Source organism: Curcuma longa, chromosome 4, assembly GCF_044706935.1.
Source record: "Curcuma longa cultivar G26 ecotype Majalengka, Jawa Barat chromosome 4, ITB_CL_G26_1.1, whole genome shotgun sequence".
Taxonomy (NCBI): Eukaryota; Viridiplantae; Streptophyta; class Magnoliopsida; order Zingiberales; family Zingiberaceae; genus Curcuma; species Curcuma longa.
The window spans coordinates 5925704-5951225 of record NC_133864.1 but is presented as its reverse complement, the minus strand read 5'-3'; the positions used below and the strand labels follow the sequence as shown (position 1 = coordinate 5951225).

At 35.6% G+C, this 25522-nt stretch overlaps 4 protein-coding genes and 1 long non-coding RNA gene across 6 annotated transcripts; 2 read left to right on the top strand and 3 right to left on the bottom strand.

The window, feature by feature from the left end:
• The first annotated feature begins 1134 nt into the window (after positions 1 to 1134).
• Positions 1135 to 10099, top strand: LOC141827504 (protein RAE1). 2 transcript variants are annotated; one of them, XM_074714769.1, is made up of 13 exons: positions 1135 to 1274; positions 1437 to 1544; positions 1787 to 1869; positions 2035 to 2121; positions 2199 to 2264; positions 2363 to 2556; positions 3488 to 3629; positions 4644 to 4724; positions 6625 to 6753; positions 7564 to 7641; positions 8136 to 8207; positions 8945 to 9025; positions 9900 to 10099. In XM_074714769.1, the coding sequence occupies exons 3-13, from the start codon at positions 1804 to 1806 to the stop codon at positions 9948 to 9950; spliced, it is 1047 nt and encodes a 348-aa protein (XP_074570870.1). In that variant the 5' UTR covers positions 1135 to 1274; positions 1437 to 1544; positions 1787 to 1803; the 3' UTR covers positions 9951 to 10099. The 2 variants fall into 2 exon arrangements, with proteins under 2 accessions (XP_074570870.1, XP_074570869.1); XM_074714768.1 differs by having other exon boundaries at positions 1773 to 1869.
• Positions 10100 to 13490: 3391 nt separating this feature from the next.
• Positions 13491 to 17401, top strand: LOC141828465 (uncharacterized). Its single transcript, XM_074715898.1, has 4 exons — positions 13491 to 13632; positions 15176 to 15413; positions 15518 to 15629; positions 16902 to 17401. Exons 1-4 carry the CDS (start codon positions 13555 to 13557, stop codon positions 17047 to 17049), a joined length of 576 nt encoding a protein of 191 aa, XP_074571999.1. The 5' UTR covers positions 13491 to 13554; the 3' UTR covers positions 17050 to 17401.
• A 1466-nt stretch (positions 17402 to 18867) lies between these two features.
• On the bottom strand, positions 18868 to 19236 carry LOC141826977 (uncharacterized protein At5g64816-like). Its single transcript, XM_074714279.1, has one exon. It carries the CDS (start codon positions 19234 to 19236, stop codon positions 18868 to 18870), a length of 369 nt encoding a protein of 122 aa, XP_074570380.1.
• A 43-nt stretch (positions 19237 to 19279) lies between these two features.
• On the bottom strand, positions 19280 to 21876 carry LOC141827505 (uncharacterized). Its single transcript, XR_012601688.1, has 3 exons — positions 21771 to 21876; positions 21586 to 21681; positions 19280 to 19318 (listed from the first exon to the last, which is right to left on the bottom strand). It is a non-coding gene; the product is annotated as an uncharacterized LOC141827505 (long non-coding RNA).
• A 335-nt stretch (positions 21877 to 22211) lies between these two features.
• LOC141826642 (S-adenosylmethionine decarboxylase proenzyme-like) lies at positions 22212 to 24522 on the bottom strand. Its single transcript, XM_074713908.1, has 3 exons — positions 24364 to 24522; positions 23884 to 24041; positions 22212 to 23768 (listed from the first exon to the last, which is right to left on the bottom strand). Exon 3 carries the CDS (start codon positions 23589 to 23591, stop codon positions 22401 to 22403), a length of 1191 nt encoding a protein of 396 aa, XP_074570009.1. The 5' UTR covers positions 23592 to 23768; positions 23884 to 24041; positions 24364 to 24522; the 3' UTR covers positions 22212 to 22400.
• Between the last annotated feature and the right edge of the window lie 1000 nt (positions 24523 to 25522).

The window sequence follows — 25522 nt, the reverse complement described above, 5'->3', positions numbered from 1 at the left end:
AGAATTGAAAGGTTTTGTCAATGTATTCAAATAAGATTTTCAGATTGATTTTTGGAAATTGTGAGTTTTGAATTAGATTAAATTTGGATCGGATTGGAGTTAACTCGGATTGATCCAAATTTAAGGTTTAGGAGATTTTTAAAATTAAATCAAAATTTATTTTAAAATTCAAGATGTTTTATGTATTATTAGTATGATAATGATAAAATTTTAAGATAGCAATGAAGAATTATCAGAAAAAATAATAAAAAAAACTTTTTTTGGGTTATTTGAGTTGGTTGGGTTCGGATTTTAGATTGAATTCGAGTTGAGATTTTTTAATAATATTTTATTTCAATCCGACTTGAATCCACCTAACCTATTAGAATTGACACCCCTATCTAGAATATTGTGGAGGTAAAGATTAATTATTATTATCATTACTATTTTTTAATTTGGACTTTTAATAGGAATCTCGTATTAATGTGACTAAGTTGTAAATGAGTTGAACCTTCGTAAATAAGTTTGATGTTGTAAGAGTTTGTTTATGTTCGTTTAATACACATAAGATTAATTAAATAAACAAGCTTGAACAACTCGCTAAATTTAATAAATAAAGTTAAATATATACGTGTTCAACTAGTTAATGTTTGTGAATAATATTCATAAATAATATTTATAAACTATATTCATCAATAAATTTTTTTTATCAATATGTTAAATAAAGAAAGAAAATTTTGAAATCAATAAATAAATATGTATTATCAAACTCAATAACTAACTAAACAAGTTTAAAATATAAAAATTTTAAATAATTAAATAAGCTTAATTGAGAATTCGATAATATCTAAATAAATAAAGTTTAAATTAAACTTGAAGTAAACTCAAGCTCTTAAAAAAAATCAAATTAAACTTAATAATCATTTTAAACTTAATTTAATTCAAATTTATAAAAAAATTAAAATCAAATTAAACTTGAATAATTATTTTTCAATTTATTTTAAACTTGATTTGATTATAAAATTTGATTTGACTTAATTTATTTACCGCCCTAACGTTAGCTGCTTTATGGGCCCATTATGGAAGCGTCGAGGCCCAATTATTTCAGCTCAAACTCCGTGGCCTCGTCGTTCCGCTCGTTAGTACCGCTTTGGAGCCTCCTCATCACTCTCAGATCGATCTCCTTCGCGTCTGATCCAAGCTCGGCCTCTTGCTCATCTGTTAGTCCGAGCGTTCTCTTCGATTGCATATCCGCTCTCTCGTCGCCGCTTCCTTCATCTCTCTCTCGCAGGCAGGTGAGCATCTGTCGGTACCGAAGTTCGACTAAAATAGGGTTTAGGACTGAAATCTGGGGGTTCTTCGTTTATTCTTCTTTTGGGTTAATCGGCGTCGAACAGCACAGAGCGTCGATAGAAGTATTTTTTGTTTTTTTTTTACGTGTGGGTTGATTTTTTCAGAAAGGATTAGGTTTGTTAATATACAAATACTATCGTACCTCCGAAGAGTGGTTGCCGCCTCGCCGCCGCTACTGATCTCTCGCCGATCGCCTTCGCCGCTGCTTCCAAGTAAGTCTTCATCGTTTATATGGCGAACGATTTCCTTCTGTCGCGCACTGTGCCGGCAACTCGCACGCGAGATTCTCGCGCATGCTGTGCCGGTCCCGTACCGGAACGGTAAAAAACCGTCCGTTTCGGGCGGCACGGGTCGGCACCTTAAATTTGTTAGCATAGTATTAGGATTTTTTTTTGTTCTGGCACTTAACCAATTTCATGGGACGTTCTGTTGTGTTTCAGGGATTTTGTTATAGATTAGATAGTAACGCAGATGGCGAGCTTTGGTAGCTTGGGTGTTGCTGCAGCTGGAAATGCAAACCCTAACAAGTCTATGGAGGTAGAAAGTTCCGCAGAATTTTTTTACACAAAAGTAGTCGTTCTTATTTCTGTTAGTCTTGAATGTCTTCTTCTGTATTCTGTTAGGGATTTATTAGAAGAGAAAATTTATTGTTGATTTTGTCTGCGTCGACCTTATTTGGTTGATGTTTTAATGACAATGCAGGTGGTTCCTGCTCCAAGTGACTCCGTTTCTAGCCTTAGTTTCAGCCCAAAGGGAAATTACCTTGTTGCGACATCCTGGGATAATCAGGTCTCCGATCAGTGCAACTTCTTTCTCCGTGTTTTCTCGATGGACTCATTTCCTTTCTCTTCATTGTTTATTTATAGGTTAGGTGCTGGGAAATTCTAGCCGGTAGTAGTCAACCAAAAGCTTCAATATCACATGATCATCCGGTATTTTGTTTTCATTTTGTCCTTCACATGCGGCAAAGATATGTTACCTTATTATCACAATACTCATATTGTTAATTATTTGTGGGTTTCTACCTCAGGTTTTGTGTTCTACTTGGAAGGATGATGGGACAACGGTTTTTTCAGGAGGCTGTGATAAAACAGTAAAGATGTGGCCTTTGATGTCTGGTGGACAACCTACAACTGTTGCTGCACATGATGCACCGATTAAAGAAATTGCCTGGATACAACAAATGAATCTCCTGGTTACAGGGAGCTGGGACAAGACACTCAGGTTTGTGTTCCATTATTATTATCAATTTTGCTTGTTAAATTGTTTGTCATTCTAAAATTTTATTAAAGACAAACCATATGCAAATGTTAGAAGTTGATGGAGAAAGTTAGCAGTGTATAGGATAGTTCCTCATATGTATGTGCATTTACTTGATAAATTGTTTCTCATTCTAAAATTTTATTAGAGACAAATCTGTGAAAATGTTAGAAGTCGATGGAGAAAGTTAGCAGCATATCCGGTAGTTCCCCTTACATATGTGCATTTGCTTCTTGCAGTAGCTTAGATTATTTTCCGATTAGTAATCATCAAAGATCATATCAGAAAGTTAACCAGTTTTTTGCATTGGAAAGTCTAGGATTGAGTTTATCAAATCAAAGACTGTCTATTAAGGGCACATATGAAATGACATTTTTTCCCAGGAAACATAATGTGTTCTTATAGTTTACTACTCAAGTGATGCCCATGTTAGACTGTTTTGAATTCTAAGAAAAAGCAACGTGCTGAAGGTTTGACCATAAGGACAAGTGAACGTTCATCTGGCTTGTCTCTTCCTTTTCTTTCCTAATTAACTATTATTTTCTCTCTTATTTTTTGATTAATATACAAACTGTGTCATTTTTATTCAAATAGTAAATACTCCCCTGATTGAAGAGTAGCAGGCCCAAACTTACCCTTATTATGGCATTGCATGTCAATTTTTTTTCTGGTTAGTCTGCAATTAATCTTTTGTCAATGCCAGTGTGGTTAGTGTTTTTTGCTCAATGATGTTATGAACCAGCACTATTTGTTGCCTTTTTTATATTTCACCATTCAATTTTGAGTTTTATGCAGTGTCTTCTCTGCATATATTTTATCATACTTGATTTGTTATCCTGAGAACTATTTTCCCTCCTATTTAAATTACTTCGTTACTAATTGTTTTCTTCTCCAGGTACTGGGATACTCGACAAGCGCAGCCAGTCCATAGTCAGCAGCTTCCTGAACGATGCTATGCTATGTCAGTGCAGTACCCTTTGATGGTTGTTGGCACTGCAGATCGACAACTTCAAATTTTTAACTTGCAAAACCCCCAGGTGATTCATATATTTTCTGTTTAACATTCAAGGTGTTTATCCTATATATATTATTATTTGCAACCTTGTGGCATGGCGGTTAAGTTTCCTCTAGCACAAATGTTATGTAAATTTTGCTTAGTGTAATAAGATCTTCTCGCTGTGAGTATCTCTCTGGTTCTTGGCATTATGTGCTGTTATATGAGCTTTAAATAAACTTCTGTTTAGATGGGTTTTTGTTTAGTTTGCATAGAGCAAAAAAGTCAAGGAAAAGCTCAAGGCATAGAGATAAGGGAAAGTATCGTTGTGAGTGGCTGAACTAAAGCTTAATTTGTGATGATTGGAATAAGCCCTAGATTGCGGTGGTTGTAGTAGGAAATGGTAGAAAATAGAGTATTGAAAGGAGCCAACCATTCAAGTCATCCTATGAAGTCAGACAGACCAGAGGCAAGGGAAAAATCAAGTGGAAGTTGGACAATAAGGAAGAGGAAGCAGGTCCTTTTTACTATTTGCCATGAAAGGAACACAGCAACAAAAATGATGTCACGGGCAAGTTTCTTTTATTTTAATTAGGAAATTGAGTTAAAACCTTTACCTAGTATGGGCAAGTGGCTGTAAGTTAATTCATGGCTACCTGAATTTTCTACATCAAATTTGATTCCTGTTGAGTTGACAGGTTGCAAGATGATACGACCACATAACTTGTTAGATAGTACTTGTCTACCAGCCCATAATGGTGATTGGTTTTATCCCAACAAATAGGAGCTGTTGTTTCCTTATTCAGGATTAGATGACATTAACTTTGCTGTCTATATTTTCTGAGGGAAAGACTTGTAATTTCGGTGAATGAAAGACCCTGTTTGTTTAAGACTAAGAGAATGATATCTTTATATTTTAGATTTCGATTTCCTATTTATTTATTAATTATCTATATATTAAATCTATTTCCACCTCTTTTTCATTATTCTACGGCACTAGTAAACTTTGATTTTCAAGATTGTGACAAATTTTCAATTTTTCTTTGGCGATTAACAGACAGTGTTCAAGACAATCACATCACCTTTGAAGTATCAAACAAGATGCCTTGCTGCATTCCCTGATCAGCAAGGGTTTCTGGTAATGTTTCTGTTATTATATTTATACATTTACATTAATCAGAGAATACACGAGAGTCTTGAGTCTAAGTTTCAAAATTGTCCTTGAGTGAAAATCCAAGTGTCATTCTCGAATATAGCCTCTATATCAGAGAACATTTATAAGGTTTGCATCTAAAACATTGAAGAAATGCTGTGCCAGTGAACTCAAAAATACTCATTAAATTTCATAGTCTGTGTCATCTTGTTATTATTGATATCATGATCTGTCGGACAATGCTTTTATGTTTTGGGCGCTTTCATTGATGCAGTTCAAATTAAGAATTTTCTGAATTTGGGGTTAAAATTGGGAAATTTAGATTTCGTAGTTTTTCAAAAGTTGTTTTTATTTTGATGGAAATTTACATTTTATTTTTGTAGGATAAGTTACTCTGGGAATTGGTTATTTGTTTGCCAAGTTTGTTGGATTAGGTTTAAGATTGAGTCATTTTAGGAAAGGCCATTAAAAGAGACAAAAACATATCTTGTTATACTACTTTCAATTTTATAATCTTTTCCTCTTGCGAGATGCTGGCTGAGGCATGCAACTTCTTGAGTTTCGTTGACTGAGGCACACAAATTTGTCACACTTCCCTTTCATGCTCATCTGATGATATTGCAGAGAACAAAAAATAACAGAAGCTTTCATTTATCTGTTGAGAACAATACATTTTGTAAATTGTGAAAATCAGAGTAACATCAACTTCTGACATGGTTGTGGAACTAGATCACATTGCTATGCAATCTTCCCTGTGTACCATATATTGAATACCAATTCCCCTCAATCATTGCATAAACCCAAATGTTCCATTTTTGTTATCTGTTTACCACCTTGGACTTGTAGCCTTTATCATTGATTGAAGAGGATGATGTTTGTTACTTTCACCTAGAAGTTCTTGGATAAACTTATGCTTTGTTCCCTGCTAAGCAGCCAAGCCATTTAGCTATGTTGGGCTGGTATGTGCAATAATTTCTGTTTTGCACCACATTCTTTGTACATTTTAGTTTTACTTATATATGAAGCCTTGCAACAATAGCTTCAACCATCTCAAGTCATCTTGAGAAATGTTGTAGATGTTTGTTGATGGGGCAAATTAGAAACAATATGATAGTTTACAAGGTTGTCCTTATTGTTTGCTAGAGATGGGTCACTTTGATATCACTAGTATCCATTATGGACAATCCACTTCTTGTAGATACATAAATTTTATGCCTATGTTTCAGGCTATAAGCATATGCCTTGTCTCATTCTGTTCCTAGTAGACTTGACTTTTTGATATACAGTTGGTGTAGTTTGGCACATATATATCGAACCAGCCTGAACATTGACCTGGTTGAGGCTCACTTGTCGAATCAATTGGTTAACTAGTCAAATGCATGTTGACCCAGACAGGCCAATGTCACTGATTGACTCAGTTCAACTGAATTAACCACATTTATTAAATATTCTAGATTATCTATTTTAATCATAACCAATATTAAAAATTTCCTTTATAGATTTTAATAATTTATTAATTTTGCATAGTTATGATTATGTGTTTATTTTAATAAGCTTATTAGTGATATAATCTTGCATAGTGCTTTGCTCAGTGAAACGAGAATATTCATGCAGTCCACTATTTAAGTTTGTTCACTGATATTTACTGTGTTTTCTACCAGCTTAAATAGCTTTATTTTTTAATATAAACCAAGTGTCCAACTTGATTTCTTTTAGGCTTTTAGCTAATTTGAAATTCAAGTTTTCAGTGGTCAGATGAAATGAGTTATGTTCCTTCACAACAAAAGCCAGTCAGAAGTTTCTTACTTCTTTCTACTCTATTTATCTATTGGGGTTGATTAGAAATGCAAGTTTTTGAGTGAACCTTATTGGTTTTGTTTTGTAGGTGGGATCAATAGAAGGGAGAGTTGGTGTGCACCATCTTGACGATGCACAACAAAGCAAAAACTTCACATTCAAGTGCCACAGAGAAGGCAATGAAATATATTCTGTGAACTCAATGAACTTCCATCCCGTAAGATACTGAATTTCTTGTTCTTATAATTCCTTTGCAATGTAAGTAATTAATTTGGTTTTAGTGGTGGTGATTTCATCGTCTACATATTTGCCTACTTTCTTGTGGTTGACATGCATGTAAGTTTACTTTAAGCACCATTCATATTTGACTATTAAGTCGCTAATTTTTTTCTTGTCTAATGACAAATTTTTTGTTCGTTTTCATACCCTAGAGAAAATAAGTTTAGTTAACAGATATTTCAGAAAATTTTGTAATTGGGTGGACTTTGACATTCCTTTTTCCATCATCGATATGCCTATAAAAGCACGTGCAATCTTCTTTCAGTGTTGATGTACAAGGAATACTTGCTCTTTATTTTTTTTTAAATTTTCTTTAAGTACAGTTCATATTTCTTTAATTTCTAGAAGTGCACATAGCAAACCAGCTATTTTTAACTATTTGAGATTGTTTTGTATGCTTACCAAGCTGAGTCTAAATCTACTCTAATCGAAGTTCAAGTTCGGTCTTCCAAATAAATGAACTCCCAAGCGGTTCATTTATTGAGCTTTTGTTGTTCATTTAGGCTGGCTTGGGTCTACTTCTAGGTGATATTGACAAGCATCTAACCTCATACACTGTCCATTATTATGTAGAATCAAATTAACTTCCTTTATCCATTCCCACTCTTCTTTCCATGAGATTACGCATTAGTTTATGTTCATGCTATGCTCACAATATATCTTGGATACTACTACTGTTGGTGTCTATTGAGACAAGTAGCGTATGTGAGACATCAACTTTTTACGTTCTCAGAACTCTTTGTAACAGGTTCATCATACATTTGCTACTGCTGGGTCTGATGGCGCATTTAATTTCTGGGACAAGGACAGCAAACAAAGACTGAAGGTCTGCTCATTTCAAAAAAAATTAATCATATTTAAGTGGTTTGAGCTTGTTTTTAATCTCTTGTATGATACCTATGTTTGTATTTTACTCTGGAACCACGGAGTCCAGTTTGGTATTGACACCGATTCTCCTTTTGCTGCATTTACTGGATTATTTTGCAGATTTAGGATATCAAGATTTGATTTCATTTGTTGTTACTGAAGTTTGTGCACATTCTGTTAGAGGCTAGTGTCATTCCATGATACCTTATATTTTGTGAATATATTGAATGTTTAATGCATATTCTTTACCTTCTTCAGTTCTTTCAACTTGTTTCTAGGCCTTGAATCTGAGAAATGATTTTCTTATTTATATTTGTTAATGTTGTTTTAATTGTTCGAGTATCATAATTGTTTAACATTATATAAGACATAAAACAACTTTTAAAAAAATAGAATTTTGGTATCCTATTACCATCCTAGGCCATTTCATTATCATTTTCTTCTTGAATGCAGGCAATGAGTAGGTGCCCATATCCCATTCCATGCAGCACTTTCAACCATGATGGCTCAATTTTTGCTTATGCTGTAAGTTTCCTATATTTCATGCTACTGTTAACGATCTTATTTAAACATTACGTGATTCAAAACATAGTTTACAGACAAAATTGTAAATCTAACTAGAAGAGTTTCGGATCACTAATTTAGTTGTTGAACCAGTGGATTAATTGGTCAAACCATGTATCAACTTGGCCATTGATTCAGCCTAGTCCATTTGTCAGACCATCCTGTGTCAATAGATTTAGTCACAAACCTATTGATTATATTCATGAATTATATATTTAAGCAATAACAATAATTTGATTCAAATGTTGAGGCTGCTCGTTGGATGATGGTCAACTGCATGAGTCGAAGGATTGAAACGTGGAGGCTAGAAGGGCTAGCGGCTTGAGAGACTGAAATGAGGCATGAGATGAAAACCAGTAAAGTCTTTTAAAAAGGCTAATTAATTAATTTAACATTTTCACTCCCTCACAAAACAAGCACAGATTTTTAAGAACCCAGCGGTTGAACCTTTTTTTGTCTTTTCAGTTTTTGCTAATTCAATCTGTGAGCGAAACAACTCAATTCTGGTTCAACCGATGTTTGATCCAGTTTCTATACCTGGTTCAGAAAACACATTCTCTCATGAATTATCTTAAATGTTCCAGCTATCGCACTGCACAAGTCTTAGTACCACAAAATGTTGCGATGCATGTAAAGAAATTAGTATGGTCGATACTCTTGATAACAGAGCTTCTGATAAAGTTATGGAATTGGTGCAGGTCTGCTACGACTGGAGCAAAGGTGCTGAAAACCACAATCCAGCTACGGCAAAGACATACATCTACCTTCACAATCCACAGGTATGTTAGGGATTTTTAGTCAATCCCTTCTAACTCGATGATGTTTCATATCTTCTCCTAAAATTCAGCATTCATATTAAGTTCTATCTAAATATAAAGGGGGTGAATATTTAGCGGCAATTGGCACTTGAACTACTTGAACTACTTGTGGAGACATATTTTCTTTTTTTAGCAAAATTTATAGCTCTTGGAAACAATGTTTACCTCTCAAAATTTTAGGACAGTGAATTATGTGATCTAAGGTTTGAAATCTCAAGCCTTTTGGTCAGCTTGAGACATGCCACACCACACCAGAAGAGGAAAAGGGGAAGGATAGGAAAAAGATCTTGCTTATCCCGGTCACCATGGAAGGTTTGGCACCTATGTTGTTTGTCGATGTGGATGTTGCACTGCTTGTGGACAACTCACACTGGCACGAGAGCTCGCTGAAGACGACTCCCTCCTGTGTCTCAGAGGAGGAAGCCTCTGCTGCATCACCATCACTATAAAAGGTCTGCTGCATGTGTTGTTTGCCCTTTGTGAACATCATGCTGTTCGTGGAGCACGACTTATGGCCTTAGGGGAAACCGTTGGTGTGTTCTGACTTCACACCATTGCCGGAAGACCCATGCCTCATTGGAAGCCTTTGGTTCATCGCCATCATTACGGAAGGTTGGCCGAAGAGCGTAGTTGGTTTCAGACTAATCTGCATATTGGCCGGGTTGGCTCACGTTCGACACGGAATGAAATTTCAAATCATTCTATAACCTTTATTCTTTGCCCGAGCCTTGTTTTCTCTTTGAATTCTTATCCATTGCTCACACCAAAAACATCAAACAAACCTAATGAACGAGGATTTCACGCAAAATTCCTAACCTATTGTTGGTTGTGCCAGGAATCTGAAGTCAAAGCAAAACCACGCCTTGGAACTGGAAGCCGAAAGTAAATGTACACCTCAAGTTCGAGGGCGGAACCATTTCTCTCTCTCTACGGCCCAGCATTGTCTTGCAATGACACTGTATTTTTTTTATGCTAAAAAAATGTGAATCTGAGCTTTATTAACCGTTTGAGAACAAAGAAAGTTGTTTGTTTCTAGTTAGCTTTTTTTTTTATGCAGCTGATAATTTGTTTGTTTGATTGCATCTATGCAGTTCAATGTATCTGTGGCAAAAAGATAGCATAACCGTTTTTAAAATAACCCAAATAAAAGGTCTAGATCGTTAGCCACTCTATTATTTATTATTGCCAGAAATAAAAATTCTCGAATAGACCTATCTGAAAATGTGCATCCCGTCGGCCGCTCCCATCGTCTGCATAAAATTTTATAAGGTGTTTTAATATTGTTTGAAATGTTAAGGGGTAATTTGGAGAATTTGAGTATAGAAGGTTAAATTTGGGTAATTTTCCTGAAACTTAACTCTTGCCTCCAATTTTATATATAAGAGATTTTGTTATGTTGTGTGCTTATCTTTTTTTTTTTTTTAAGGTGGAATTCATCATCCCAGCAGTCCCACACGGTCGATCCTATAACTATCTATGAGGAGGTAAATTGAGAAATTGGAGTTGATCACGACGGAGGAGAGTATTACTTGATTTTGTCGAGATTCGAACCTTTATCATCTTCTGCAAGTCTGCTCTATCGTAATCAACTCAGTTATGCCCTGAAAGCGCTTATCTTGCACGATATTCATGTGCACTTGAATGTGCAATGTATTTGAAAGTGCACTCAGGCATTTAGAAGTGCATTCAGTCGTCCATGAGTGTCGCACATGAGAAGTGTGCAAGCTATCACCTCCTTCTATATATATATATATATTGTCAATTCCTAAGGTGTGCATGTAAAATTCCAAAATTCTTAATAGATGTATCAAGATTCCATTCTTCTCAAAAAGCAAATCTAATTTTAGTTGTTTTAATTTTAATTTTACTTCTTTGTCAACCTTTCATCCTTCCCAGAAGGCGTATCTAATTACCCCCTCTAGACACCTGTGGGACGCGTATCTAATTCTAATTTTACTCCTTTGTCAATCCAACTTATTTCTTTTTTTCTCAATTCTTTACCCGCATATGCACATATTTTTCTCTTTCTTTTTCTCAGTTAATATATAAAAGAAGATTAATAAAAAATTAAAAATATTTAAAATACAAAATAAAATAAAATCAAGTTGATTTTATTAATAATAATAATAATAATAATAATAATAATAATAAAATTATTTTGGTGTTGATTTTTAAAAATCAACACTGTAACTTAAATACTAATATTATTGTGATGTTTATTTAAAAATTAGCACCATAGTGGTATTGGTGTTTAAAAAATATAATCATTGTGGTGTTAATTTTTAAACATCAACTTACTGTGTGGTTAGAGCTGTCAAACGGGTCAACCATGGCGGGGTGGGCTAATCCACTAAAAACTCATCATATAGTGGGGCGGGACAGGCCGATCCATCAATTTGGCGGATTGAAAAATCTCCAATCCAACTCAAGTCAAGGTGGGTTGCGGGTTAGGCGGGCTAACCCACGGGTCTATCAAAAAATAAAAAATATTAAGTTTGAATTATAGTTTAAATTGATCAAGTTGAAACTGTTAAGGCTGAATTGTAATTTAGACAGATCAAGTCCATTAATTCATTGAGTTTTCTATTTTAACTTTAAAATTTGAAATAAATAAATAAACTTTCTCAACTCGCGGGCCAACCCAAGCCCACCACGACCAACCCATGCGGGTCATGAGTCTAGGCGGGTTAACCTATCTGAACCCATCTTAAAATGGATTGATAAAATATCAACCCAACCTGCCTAAATTATTTAGCGAGGCAGGCAAACCCGACGGGCTCAATCCAAATTGACGGTTATAGCTGTGGTTTTGATTTTTAAAATTCATTACCATAGTGGTGCTAGTGTTTAAAAATCAATATCACAACTTAAACAATAACATTGTCATGATGTTACTTTTTTTTAAAATAGTAAATAAAGATATATTTGAACTTTGGAGCATTCCAAAAATTTATAGGAGTTAGAATAAGTCTAATTAAAGTTTTCTAGGTTCATCAATGAATGGACACTATATATACCTCCTATACATTTATATATTTCATCGTATAATAAAAGTTTAAAAATTCAAATACCCTAGGTTGTCTATCAATGGATTTCAATTAAAATTCATTGATGGACTAGAGAGTTTTGATCTGACCTATTTCAAATTTTATGAATTTATTAGGTGAACTTAAGTCTAAATAAATCCTCGTTTACTATTTTAAGATTCTTTCAGTAGTGTTCAAAATGATTTAAAACTTTCAGAACACTGTGATGATGCTAGTTTTCAAAAATCAACATCACTTAGTACTGATTTTTAGAAATCAATATCACAATCTATGCTAATTAGCACACGATCATAATTTCATCTACGTGTCTTAAGATCAGGATTGAACACCATATCTACCTTTTTACACACTCAATACTTCAATCTCATTGTAAAATTTTAAAAATCTAAGTCGTCTAGGTCTATTAATGAGTTTCGGTCAAAATTCATTAATAGACTTAGAGAGTTTCAATTAGACTCATTTCAACTATTGTGGATTTATTAGATGAAACTGAGACCAAATAAACTATTATTTATTAAGAAGGTGTTTGGTTTTAAGTTGTATTTTTTCAATGGAAAGTTGAGGTTGAAAATATGTAAATGTATAGTTGGGGTTGAGAAAAAGTTGAAAAAATATAAATGTAAATGGAATGTTTGATGAATATGAGGTTGAGTTGTATTTTGGATGTCCATTTACTTATTTATCCTTATTAAGAAAATTAAAAAATTATTTCAATTTTAGTTAAGGGTAGATGTGTAATTTGAACTTTCAGGTTGGCCAAAAGGACCTCCACAGGTCCTTTTAGCCAACCCCCAATTTTTGATTACCCCAACCTCATATGTACATTCACCATCTAAACCCAAATACACATCATCTGTCTATTGCACAAATTTCGAGAACTCAACGGAACATTTACATCTGCGAACCTTAAACCAAGCACCCCCTAAGACCATCTTAATATTGTTTAAAATGATTTAAAATTTTTAGAATATTATTATATTAGTTTTTAAAGACCCACACCAGCATTACAATGTGTGAGAAAAATCAATACTATAACGTTGGTTTTAGAAGATTTACTACAAATTAATGGTGATATTGACATTTAAGTTTTAATATTGATTTCTGAACAATGCATTAAAACGGTTATTTATTTATTATTTTTTTATTTTTAAAAAAATTAATTATTTTTATTATTATTTTTTTATAATTAGATATTAAAATAATTTTAATAATTTTTCTTTTATTTTTTAATTTTTTATTAAAATTTCAAAATTTTCCTTGGGAAAGAAGGAAATTTTAGTGCGCTTTTTCAATTCTGACCCTGTGGGAAATTGCCGATTTTAAATTGTCGTCCAATCATTCACAACTCTCTCTCTCTCTCTCTCTCTCCGGCGGCGCGCGTGGCTTTTCTTCGCCAGCCTCATGTCGCTGTAAAGGCCCTTTTCACCGGCGAGATCGAAATCGATGGCGGCGGGAAGCTCCAGCCCTTCCTCGCGGTGGCGGGGCTGCTGCCAGAGCTGGGTCGATCCGATGGAAGAGGAGGTAACATCCGACCGTATTTTCCCTTCGTTTCGCCTCTCATTTTTGTGTTTTTTTTCTTCCGAAAAATTCATGTTGCTTGTGCGAGCTCCGGACAATGTGTTATTCTAGTTGAAATTTTTCACTAGAATATTGAGGACCGGCCCTTTTGTTATTCTAGTTTCGCTTCGAGAAGGCTCAATATCTGCTGCATTTCTACGCTATCTTGAGTATATACTTTTAGGGTGAGAATAACTGGACATCTATTACATTCCTTCTCTGGCCACTTCGATTCTTACCTGATTTACCTAGTTTTTCATCTACAGATCAAATACGCCAAGTGGGCAAAATAATACCTGTTGATTCATGTATCTGCTATTTATGTTCACAATCTTAAATCTGCACATGCTGTTTTATGTTAATTGCTCTCCTTTATCTATTCTTTTAGGTTTATGAGCTTAAATCAATAGCTGTATGAAGATTCAGGTTTACTTTCTTGTGGAAACAACATAGCATCTTTTGCTTTTAATGCAAATAAGAAAAAGGAATTGATCTAAAATTTAGAATTTGTAATAGATTTCAATAATTGTCTTAGCTTAGCCAATGAACTAGTAGTAAGAGTTTAATGGGTATTTGGTAGGACTTATTTTGATTTGTGAAGAACGATTCGTTCTTGCATCAGTTTTAGTTTGAAGAATAGACAAGGCTATACCACAATTCATTCAGTGAGAAATAAAGAACTACAAATACTCAAAATGAGAAAGCAAAATATATCCTTGAAATTTATGTATCAGTCGAGAATTTGCATCAAATAATCAATGCTTTCTCATGTTCCTTTGTTTAAATCTTTGATTATTGCATGATGTATGTCTTTTATATGTAAATCAATGTAGGAAGACAATGTCCCAACTTCAAATTCTTTATTTGAGCTCTTCGAGATTTTGCTGTTCGCATGCCACACACTCTGCATTTGATTTCTGTTATCTTAGATATGGTTCTTCTACCTAGTGATCTTGCTGCAAATAGATCAATGAGTTAGTATGGAAGTCTTTCGATTATGAATGCGTTAACCCTCATTTGGCTTTTTTACTTTCTCACTAGAGAAGCTATGTATAACATCACTTGAGGTCGCAATCTACTGCATCCAGTTACTTCCTGTAGGAAGAAAGTTAAGCATCAGTGCCATTCTTCCTATCTTTGGCTGGGAATTCCACACCCCCCCCCCCCCCCCCCCCCCCCCCCCCCCCCCCCCCCCCCCCCCCCCCCCCCTCTCTTTTTTACTCTTCTGTTGATAATAACAAATTATTGTTAAAAAAGATAATGCGAATTATATGGAAGCTAATGCAACCTAGATTGTCCTTACTCATTCATAACTTATAAATGTAATTTGGTAGGAGCTATCTTGTTTATATTCTCTTACGATAATTTCTGATCACATTGGACATATCTGAATAAGAGTTTGATTCTGAATTTGACATATCCACTACAGACCCTGAAAAAATAAATGGATTTGTACTCAGACTTGTCTTTTAACTTTCATCCCTGTGCATTTGAACCTATTGCACAGGCTTTTCGTCGCACACATGAAGGAAACTTGCCCTCCGAAATGGAGCCCATGAATAGAAGCCAAGAAGCCAAATTAGTTAGCTTTGATAGTACCAGTGAAGATGAATCAATTGTGAGACATGAACTTTTTATAGAAAATAGGAGTCAAGTAGCAGAATTGATCGGCTTTTCCAAGGAGATCACTGCAATCAATAAAACAAGGGCATGCCAAGACAAGCCAACTGTAATGCATCAAATTGGTATAACAAACGATATGTTTGGGAGCAATTTTCTGTTTTGAATGCATATAAAGTTGCCTATGACAATCATGAACTCAACTACACTTACATTTTAATGTTTATAGGAGATCAGAGTACACGAACTGCAAAATCACGGCTGCTTGAGATCTGTGCTGCAAATTCCTGGAAACGTCCATCATTTATTTTGTGCGAGGAAAGATCTGAACGACAAAAAAGGCAGGTTATGCTTATTGTCTCTTAGTACTTCTACATATTTGTTATTATATTTCTAGAATACCACTACCAAACTTTGAGGCATTTTCGTTATGTTAGCTGTTATCTGTAGCAGCGCAAAGACTTCCCTTTTGCAATGTTTATGATGATAAATCATGGCTCTTTGTGATCAAATTAGTTCCTTATATATTTTGTCAAGAACTAGATAATCCCTTTCCCTTGATAGACTGTTATTAAAGCAAAAGATCTATCTGTCCCGAGGAAAGTAAAAGAGGAGATGATAAATAGTGACTAGTAGCGAATCAATTTTGAAAGGTCTATTAAGTTAGTCATGAAAAATTGTAAACATGAACTAAATGTACATCCCTGAATAAGGTCAAACACGAGGTGTAAAAGCTAAGAGATCAAATAACAAGCCACATAAATCAAATATAGAAGTTAAGATAAAAAAAAGGAAGTATAATTGAGCAAGAGCATACGGGATGAGTTTCAGAAACTCAGTTTGAGATTCAGTATTTGACTAATATAACAATTCTACAATGTACCAAAAGAGCAAATCACGAGATCTACGTTTTCAGCTCAGTGTTAACAATGGTCGGAGCAATTTTGCAATGGCTTTCTTGAAAGAAATAAAATCCCAATAAACTTAGCAGTGTAGTAAATGTGGCCACTATTAGGACATTATAGAAGATTTAACTTGTAAATCCCCACACTATTTCACCTCTAAACCCCCTGGCTCCATTTGAATGTGGAATTGGCATATTGAGCTGAGCAAGAGCCTCAAGCTTGAGAAATTTGATAATCTTTTACACTCTTAATGTCTTCTCGAACCCAAAATTTGAGGACTCGATACCAAACACCAACTAGGTAGACAAGAATCCTGAACCTTGGAGGGAACATTAATAAGGTACAAACTCTTTGATGGACTTCCTACGGTATATTGGAATAGTAGCTTATCAATAATGGAGTTTATTGGTGCACATTTACATTGTGTATGTGATAATTTTCCATAGTGAGGGAAGAAATAACTATAGAGATTCTCCAAATGGAGGTTGTTCATGATATCTCGGATAGCCAAATTATTATTATGAATTTCCAACTCAGATTCTTTGATGGAGAGGAGCTTATTTTTCCTTTACATGTGCATGGTGCTTGATACATGTAGCGATTACAAATCCTATGATTCGATAGTTGTTCTCTCTATCTTCTGTTACAGTCAAGCGGCAGTTCACATATATATATATGTATATATTTCGTTGTGATATATATTTGCAGATTCTCGTGTAAGATCATTCTGGAGGTAGATAAAATCACAATCACTATATTGGAGTGCTTCAGCGAATCACAACTTCACGAACAAGAGGCCGAAGAGCAAGCCGCAGAAGGAGCGCTATGGTTTCTCAACCGCTTGGGGCATGCTTAAGGCTGCTGTCGACAATATTACTCAGATTCTCATTTACTCATTTTGTCATCATTTTGACTTACAATGGAAGCTGAAAAGAGAAGTCTTCGTCACTGACTGCAACCTGATCAGGAAAAAACTCATAAGCACTACTGTATCAGCTCCCACTCCATTGGCAACCATTGATTGTGGTACTTCTTTCTCTAGAGAAAAAAGGTTCTACAATTGTTGTTCACGATGCGCAAGGAGAAAAATCTAAACCACCATTAGAGTAGCAGCTCGGAACTAGTCTTAACAACAATTCGATCGGGAGAATGTAAATATAAACACCCTTTTTTCTCTGAATTATGAATCTCTTCAGTTCCAAGCTTTGTATCGAATGCTCTTTATTTGAAATCTTTACACCATGTTGATGCTGAACTTCATGTTTCAGGGTCAGCTTGTTTTTTTGAAAATAATATGGCTGTGTAAAATATTGCGTATGTTTTTTCAAAAAAAAATCTGTAAATCTCTAATAAATATTCTTAGTTTCAAAGTGTTTGAAGTTTTGAAGGTACTTCAATGCATACTTCAACCCTGTTTTTATTCTTAAATTCAGAATACGGACCATAATATAAATGAGAATATGGCTTCTTCATTTCAATCATCCCATTTATGTATTTTCTATAAAATATTTCTCTCGTCCTCGTAGCCATGGTGCCACGGTAGGGGTTCAGGTTGTCACCCAAGCATCCGCGGTTCGATTCCAACTACGGCGTATTTGTAGGAATTTTTCTCCAAATGAGGATCACAATCAAAGGATGTTGGGCATCTGAATTGGTCAATTTTTCTCCAAATGAGGATCGCAATCAAGGATGTCCAGATGTTGGACATCTGAATTGGTCAATTTTTCTCCAAATGAGGATCGTAATCAAAGGATGTTGGACATCTGAATTGGCCGCTGCGTGCGCTTCCCGATTTATCCTGGTGGCCGGTGGGAAACTTCCGTAAGATGTTGGAATCTGAATTGGCATTTATCCTGATCCAGTCAAATTTCCGTGGGACAGGGATTGAGTCAATACGACTAAGTGCGCTTCCCAATTTATCCTGATGGCCGATGAAAAATTTCCGTGGGACCAAATCAGTCATTCCCAAAGATTTATAAAATATTTCTCTCATTTTTTTTAAAAAAAAGATATTTAAATTTTATATATTCTATCGTTATTTTATCAAACTTGAAATCTTTCTCTAATGTTTCTCATCAAAATCAATATAATAATAATAATAATAACTATATTAATAAGAATCATTAAAAAAATTCCATGCTATTTTTCTTGTTCGTGGTCAAATGGTAGGCATTTCTGTTACTTTCCGAGTTTGACATTCTAAAGCTGATTTTCATTTATTTACACGCCAAATCATCCTGAGATCATCATCTTCTCTTCGATGGAGACATCACTGCGTCAAAAAATCATACACTGACCTACCCTGGGCGCCCACACTACAAACTCGACAATAATATGTAAAAAGGTAAATCTGAAAATTAAAATAAACCCCCATGAAAGAGAATGTGATCACGCGACTTTGTCAAAATTCAATTCTTTTTTACTACAACAATTCTACCACATAGCGATCGACTCGACTATGCCTTAGGACTCGATGGAGACAACAGTGACATTTGTGCCGGAGGAGAGCGAAGATATTCCATCAGAGCTAATCTTATGCCTTTTAGATGGCATCAAAATTGACAAGAAGGTAACATTTCAAACGAATGATCTTAACAGCACCTGCTAAAAACTTCAATTGCCGATCACCAAGTACAACTGAAATACTGCTTCGGCTTTTGTTTTCGATCAAGTCTTAAGATGCAGAGAGCCTGAGGCATTCGCTTTGGCACCTCTTCATGCAGATGTCGTTCCAATTGGGCACTTGGTGTTGGTTAACACAAACAGTCCTGGCGCAGGCATCAGCACACGCATCAAGTTCCGAGACACCACAGACGGTGACACACGTGTCGAGGATCGGATCCTTGGAAAACGCACCAACCTTCTTCAGCATTCTCTTCGAAGTACAGACTCTCTCGCAGACGAAGATTTCATCAGAGTTCTCGCGCCCGCGAGCATTCTTGAGCCTTTGTTCATCAGCATGTCGCCTTCTTACTCTGATGACTTGCCCTGCTATGACTGCTGGAATCGCAGCCCCTAGCAACGACCACCATACATCCACCATTTTTCCAGTCACAATTGTTCGAACTGCTGAGACGGCTCTTCTCTCAGCTTACAGGAGAAAATTATAGAAATAGGTTCTCTTCCTGTGCATTTTTCAATTAGTTTAAAAAAAAGCTAAAAACATAATCAAACAATGATCCAGCAAAATTAAGTGGACACAGAACGGAGCAGAATTATAAGTGTCAGTAAGCAAATCTTATAGCCATTGATCAATATACATCAAATCTCATTTCATAGGAATTCATTGATTTTGCTGGAATGATATACCAAACCTCTCTGAACAGAAATGCGTTCAGAACATTGACTTAAAGCAAGGAAAATGAATTCCTTGCATTAAGTAACATTTCTGTCATCTAGAACATTGACTGTTTCACTCACATTCAAGATTCCTTCCCCATAAAATATAAGGGAATATGCACACTCATATCGTTAGATAAAGACCGACAATTTGAAACTCCATATACTATACCTAGCTCCGGCAATGGCAGACACAACACTGAATGAAATCACGACTAGTAGAGACAAAATCCGAAAATGACACAACCAAATACATAATAGGTGACCTAGATTTACAATTTTTTTTTCAAGTTAAATTAATTTTAATCATTAACATCTTTTACGTTGTATACTTTTTTAAGAGGCTTACTTAATCTTACATCATGTAAAATCAATGTTCGAAAATATATACAAAATGGTTATATTATTTTATATCGATATATCATAAGAGTTACACGGTTGATTTGTGATACAAATAACATGAAATAACCCTAATTAAATCTTAATGCCATATGATTCAACACTAAGGAGGAAAATCCTTATTATCCATGTCTCGACTTGATACAAGAGCCAGTGCAATGCTAATAGATGGGATGAAATGAGCACGACTAAAAAAGAAATTTAGTTAGCATTTAGAGTTTTATTTATTACTATATATATATAACAACAGCAACAACAACAAAGCCTTTTACATCACTGGGCTCTATCCCCTACTATATCATCATCTATATTTAAATTAATTTGATCTTGTTTTATTGTTACTAACCAAGTTTTTTTGGTCTTTCTCTTCCTCGTTTAATAGGTGTATTTGACATAGTTTCACATCGCCGAACTAGAGCATTTATTGGTCATCTAAGCACATGTTCATACCATCTTAAACGTGTCTCTCGGAGTTTTCCCTCAATATATATATATATATATATATATATATATATTTATTTATTTATTTATTTATTTATTGATGCTAGGTTGAGACAAGCACCTAAAATTGAGTTAGCTTCAAAATCAAGATTATCATTGTCAAACTGTGTTTTTACAATCATTTAGGGTTGGCCACACAAAACTTATTACCTATTGCTCTATGCGAGCTAATTTCAGTAGTAATATTCAAATAAATTAAATCACTTAGGTTTAGGCAAACATTAATGTGCACAAATAATTGAAGATCATGTTATTAATTTTCGGCAAAAAATCCAGCACATAGGCAAGATGAGCCATTAGCACAGTATTAGAGTACTTGGGAGTTCAGAAAGAGAGCCTGGACAAAGCTAATAAACCTGAAGACCGCAATTAGGAATAAGATAAAGTTTTAAAACAGAATCACAGAAAGTTGTGAGCTTTAAGCAGAAACAAGAACAATGAAACAGACACCAGCTTTAAATTGTAGAATAAAGTGAGTTAAGGAGTTTTAAGAAACATTTTCATAGAATTTAGTTTCTAAAGCAAATAGAAGTGTAGCAAGCAATAAAAAGAAATGAGGTCCAATACGAGGTGTCTGTGGGTTCAACTTTAGATGAAAGTATCATAGTGTTTACTTATTATTTGCATATTGACCCAAACATGAGAACCCATCAAGGAATTGTTTGCTTTGGAGGTGAGATCTTTGTGCTTTTCCTCATTCCTAAAAGATGAAGCCTTCAGATGGTGGAGGCCTTTCATAGGAATGCAATGGAACAAGTATCTGAGACATACACTAATACACGAACCCAACCAATACATGGTTAAACACCCAGAAAATTTTGGAAAAAGACCACCTTAACCTATCCATTTATTTAAATGAGTATTTGTTGGATGCCCAAATCGATCAAACATCGGGCCTGCTAGTTGTGCATACTTGAAACAACTAAAATGGTAGTATAAGAGGATAAAGTTCACTAAATCTCATAATCACTCTGCCTACTTTATTACATTTCCCATGTTAAAAACCTAATCAACGTAAGGATTTTTTATCCAGATCTCCAAGAATCTAAATCAAGAGGATTCTTCTACCAAAAAATGTTTGATCAAAATGAACAACGAATATAAACATTCCTAAAACGGAAATAAAATGCAAAACAGAAAAAAAAATTATCACCTAATTATCCTTCTATGGTGTTCAAGAGCTACGTCGTCGTGGAGGCGTCCAAATTCGAAGGCTGCTGGACTGGGGAAACTGGATGCTGTGACCGGCCTGCGAGCCAGAGATAATGATAATGAGCGATATCGAAGCAGAGGATCAGCCTGCGAGATCAGAGGTCGCGAGAGGAGGGGGTGACTGACCTGCGGGAGAGATCGGTCTCCGTAGGAAGGTTGGATCACCGGCGCTGCGAGATCGGAGGTGCGAGGCCACTAGCAACCGGCCACCGGCGGCGGCGGCCAGATCGAAAGAAAGATCGAGAGAGGATTAGGGGAAGGAAGGTTATTGGATGGGGAAATAGATATTCACAGGCCTGGGCCCAATTCGGCCCAACTCGACCTTCCGGCCCAAGCCCGGCTGTTGGGACTTTTTTTTTAATATTTAATATTTTTAAAATTTTAAAAATTACAAAAACTTGAATAATTAACTTATTAAACCTATTTGTTCGTCTAATCTAACTGTTGATCAATCATATTATTTTTGATATATGAATAACATACCATATGATATACATATGATCACAAAGGTTTAACAAATGAAGAACAAGGCAACAGATAGATCACAAACTAAGTAAAATACCTGAATTATAAAAAATATCACACAGATTTAATATAAAGAACTTAATTGAGACATCCAAAACTGTTCCAACTGCAAGAACAAAGTTTAAAATTCTGCATTTTTGCTCATTGTGGGAGACATAGCAAACCACCTAGAGCATTTATTCATCATCTTAACAGAAGAAAAACATGGAAAAAAAAAAGTTTGGCTGGCTGCTAAAAGACTTGAATTTCCTGAATCTCAGCTTTCCTTCCCTTCTCCATCATCATCAGAAGCTCATCATCATCATCATCTTTTGCAGTATTCTCCTGGTTATGATCTCTTTCCCAGTGGTGCAAGATGGACCTCGGTGACACAGGAGCTGTCACAGGGGAAGCAGAACAACTCTGGTAGATCAGTAATCCTCCGCCAGGCAGCTCCTTCTCTATCATTTCCCCGCAATTGTAACCATATACGTCAACTTCCTTTCCCCATGAGGCAGCTTGCTCACGTCCTCCAAAGATGGTGACGGCAACAGAGAATTCAGAGGGGCCGAAGCAGGAGAGGACCCTTTCGACCAAGTCGTTGTATGTTAAGGACTCGGGCTGGAACCCCATCGCCTCGTAGCTTGCATAGCTGAAACCATCCTCTGGTGTTACATGGATGGTAGAGAGTGCTGGCCCAGATATCCCGTTCATGGAGTAGCCACATGGCTCGAAGTCGAAGTCGCAGATTTCCATCTCAGGGATGATTTGGGAGATCCCTGAGGACTTCGTCATCTCAGTGGCAGAAGCAGCAACATTGTTCTTGAAGAAGATGGAAGCTCGTTCAGTGTCCAATCCAGTCATGCACATCTCCAGAGTGACCATAGGCAGCTCGGGCTTCTCGGTAGCATAGTAGATGTGCCATTTGCGGTTCGGCATTAAGGGATCAGCGATCACATAAGCATTACCACCCGACTTGAGGTCGCCGAAGAAGCCATCGAGGACAGAAACTTCTTCAGAGAAGCTGTGGTACGGGGCTGGTTGCGCACTCGGGAAGATGAAGGTTCCCCGAGAGTACTTGACGGATTGAAGCGAGAGCGAAAGCTCTGCTGCAAGCTCGAGGATTCTAGGAATGGAAAGGAGGAGCTTTGTGGTTCCGCAAGTCTTGAGGATGATCTTGTAAGGGTAGACGAAGAGGCTCGACTCGGAGAGAACGTAGGAGTCGAAGTCATTGTTAGCCAATTGAGACACGATGGTGCAGCATGCCAAATCCAGAACAGAGTCGATCTGCGCCCGAGAGAGAGAGCGCAGGCCATGGCCATGAGGGCGAGCAAAGATGGAAGCCTCAGAGAAGGTGATCTCCAAGCGTTTCTCGAACCCCTCGAAACCAATTGCAGAAACAAGAGCAGGGTCTGTAGAGCCGGTCATCGTCGTCAATGCCATTGCGGTCGTCGACGGACAAGAAAGCGGGGAGGAGAGACTGAGAGAGGTTTGATTACTAGAAGACAGCAAGCCAGAGGGTTGAAGAAAAGAGGAAGAACAAAGGTCGAACACTGGAGAAATCCTACTCTACTGAACAGGAGAGCACACGAAAGAATATCAGGATGGCTTCCTCACACACTGCAAGAAATCAAAATCAGATGAACAATCAGAAATTCATTCGAATGGAATACAATTCAAAGAGCTTAAGAATATAAAAAATCCATTTTTTCCTCGTGGTTTTCATTGATCTTACGTTGGAGTAGGCAGCAGACTGGAACTTCTTGATTCCTCCGTTCGGTCGGACGTCTTCAATGCAGTAGCCAAGGGGAGCTTCGTATTGTAATGAATTTCTACTACTACTACTACTAGATTTCTTGCCGCCTTTTGATTCCATTAAATCATTCACGATATCTGAAACAAAAGAAGAAGAAGATCAGCGTTGTCAGATTAAATCGATCAAAATGAGAAATTAATGTACGAAAAATAACTCTGTAAGCCGTTTATCAATCAAACATATCTCTGAAACAAGCAAATGGATATTGCAATAAGGGAAATAATTTGGTAAGATTAACAAACAAAGAAAACGAAAAAACAAAAGAAAAAACGTTCCGTCGTAGCGATCATTCTCTAAATCTACAAATCTCTCGATTTTAACCCGAGAACAACAAACCTAACGATCTATCAAAAATCTTAACAATAAGGCAAATAAAAAAAACCAAATCAGAGAACGTACTATAAAAAATTTGAAGAATCTGCTAAGTATCTGCACTGCTCCCCGATCTCTTGTCCCCAGATACAGGGAACACTCTCTCCTGAAATAATAGGACAAAGGAAGAACAACAATGGCGAAGAAGAGGACAAGGGAAGAACAACAATGGCGATCGAGAAAACCCTAGGCAAACGGCGGATCAATGGCTAAAGGAGGAGAACCCGGGCGTATATATATAGCAGACGGTGAGGCCGCGGCTCCGCTTTTTTCGTAACGGATTTAATTTTAAAAAAATAAAAAATAAAAAAACTAATTTTTAAACAGCGGACGCGTGTAGGCCAGCTGTGAACTCTAGGCCCTATTCCATTGCCACGCATCACACGCGTCGACGGACTCCTCTCATTCTATTGGTTCCCCTTTGGGACCCACTCAAATTAGCTTCTCATCGGGGCGGTATTCCTGGACGCGATCTCCTCTAGTTGTCTGATTGTTTATGGTTCATGTGATTTCCGAAAATTTAGGCTTGTTTTGTGCTTAATAATTAAATTTATTTATTATTTTTTTATACAAATTTGGAAACTCAATTAATGAAGAGTTCTTTAATTTTATGTTAAATTTCCTTCTAGTTGTAGATTAACTTATTATAATCTTAGAAACTATTAAATTATTTTCCTAAAAAAGAATTTATACGTTATTGAACTTATTTTCCTCAAAATTAACTTTTCTAATTTTTAGTTCAACCAAATTAAATTGTCTTTTTTTTTTTCAATTAAATTAAAATTATTAATTTATTTTGGTGAAACCGTATTTTCTTGCATGTATTATAATTCTTGAAACGTAAATGTCTATGGACTAAATTTTATTATAATTCTTACATATATTAAATTAAATTGTCATATTATACATTTTTTATATCAGTTCTATAAAAAAATTGTTGAATGATTCACAATGAATATAAAAAAATAAATGTTGGTTTTATATTTTCAAAAGATAATTTATAAATATTCAAATTTGAACAAAAATAAAGCGATCGTCTTTTATTTTTATTATCATAAAAAGAACACCTTGATTTTTTTGAAAAATATTAAAATGATATCTCATACTCTTAAATACTTTTGACTCCAATAAATTTCTTTTTTTTGTTTTTTATATATTCTTTTTTTTTTGCTCATAAGGTTCGGTG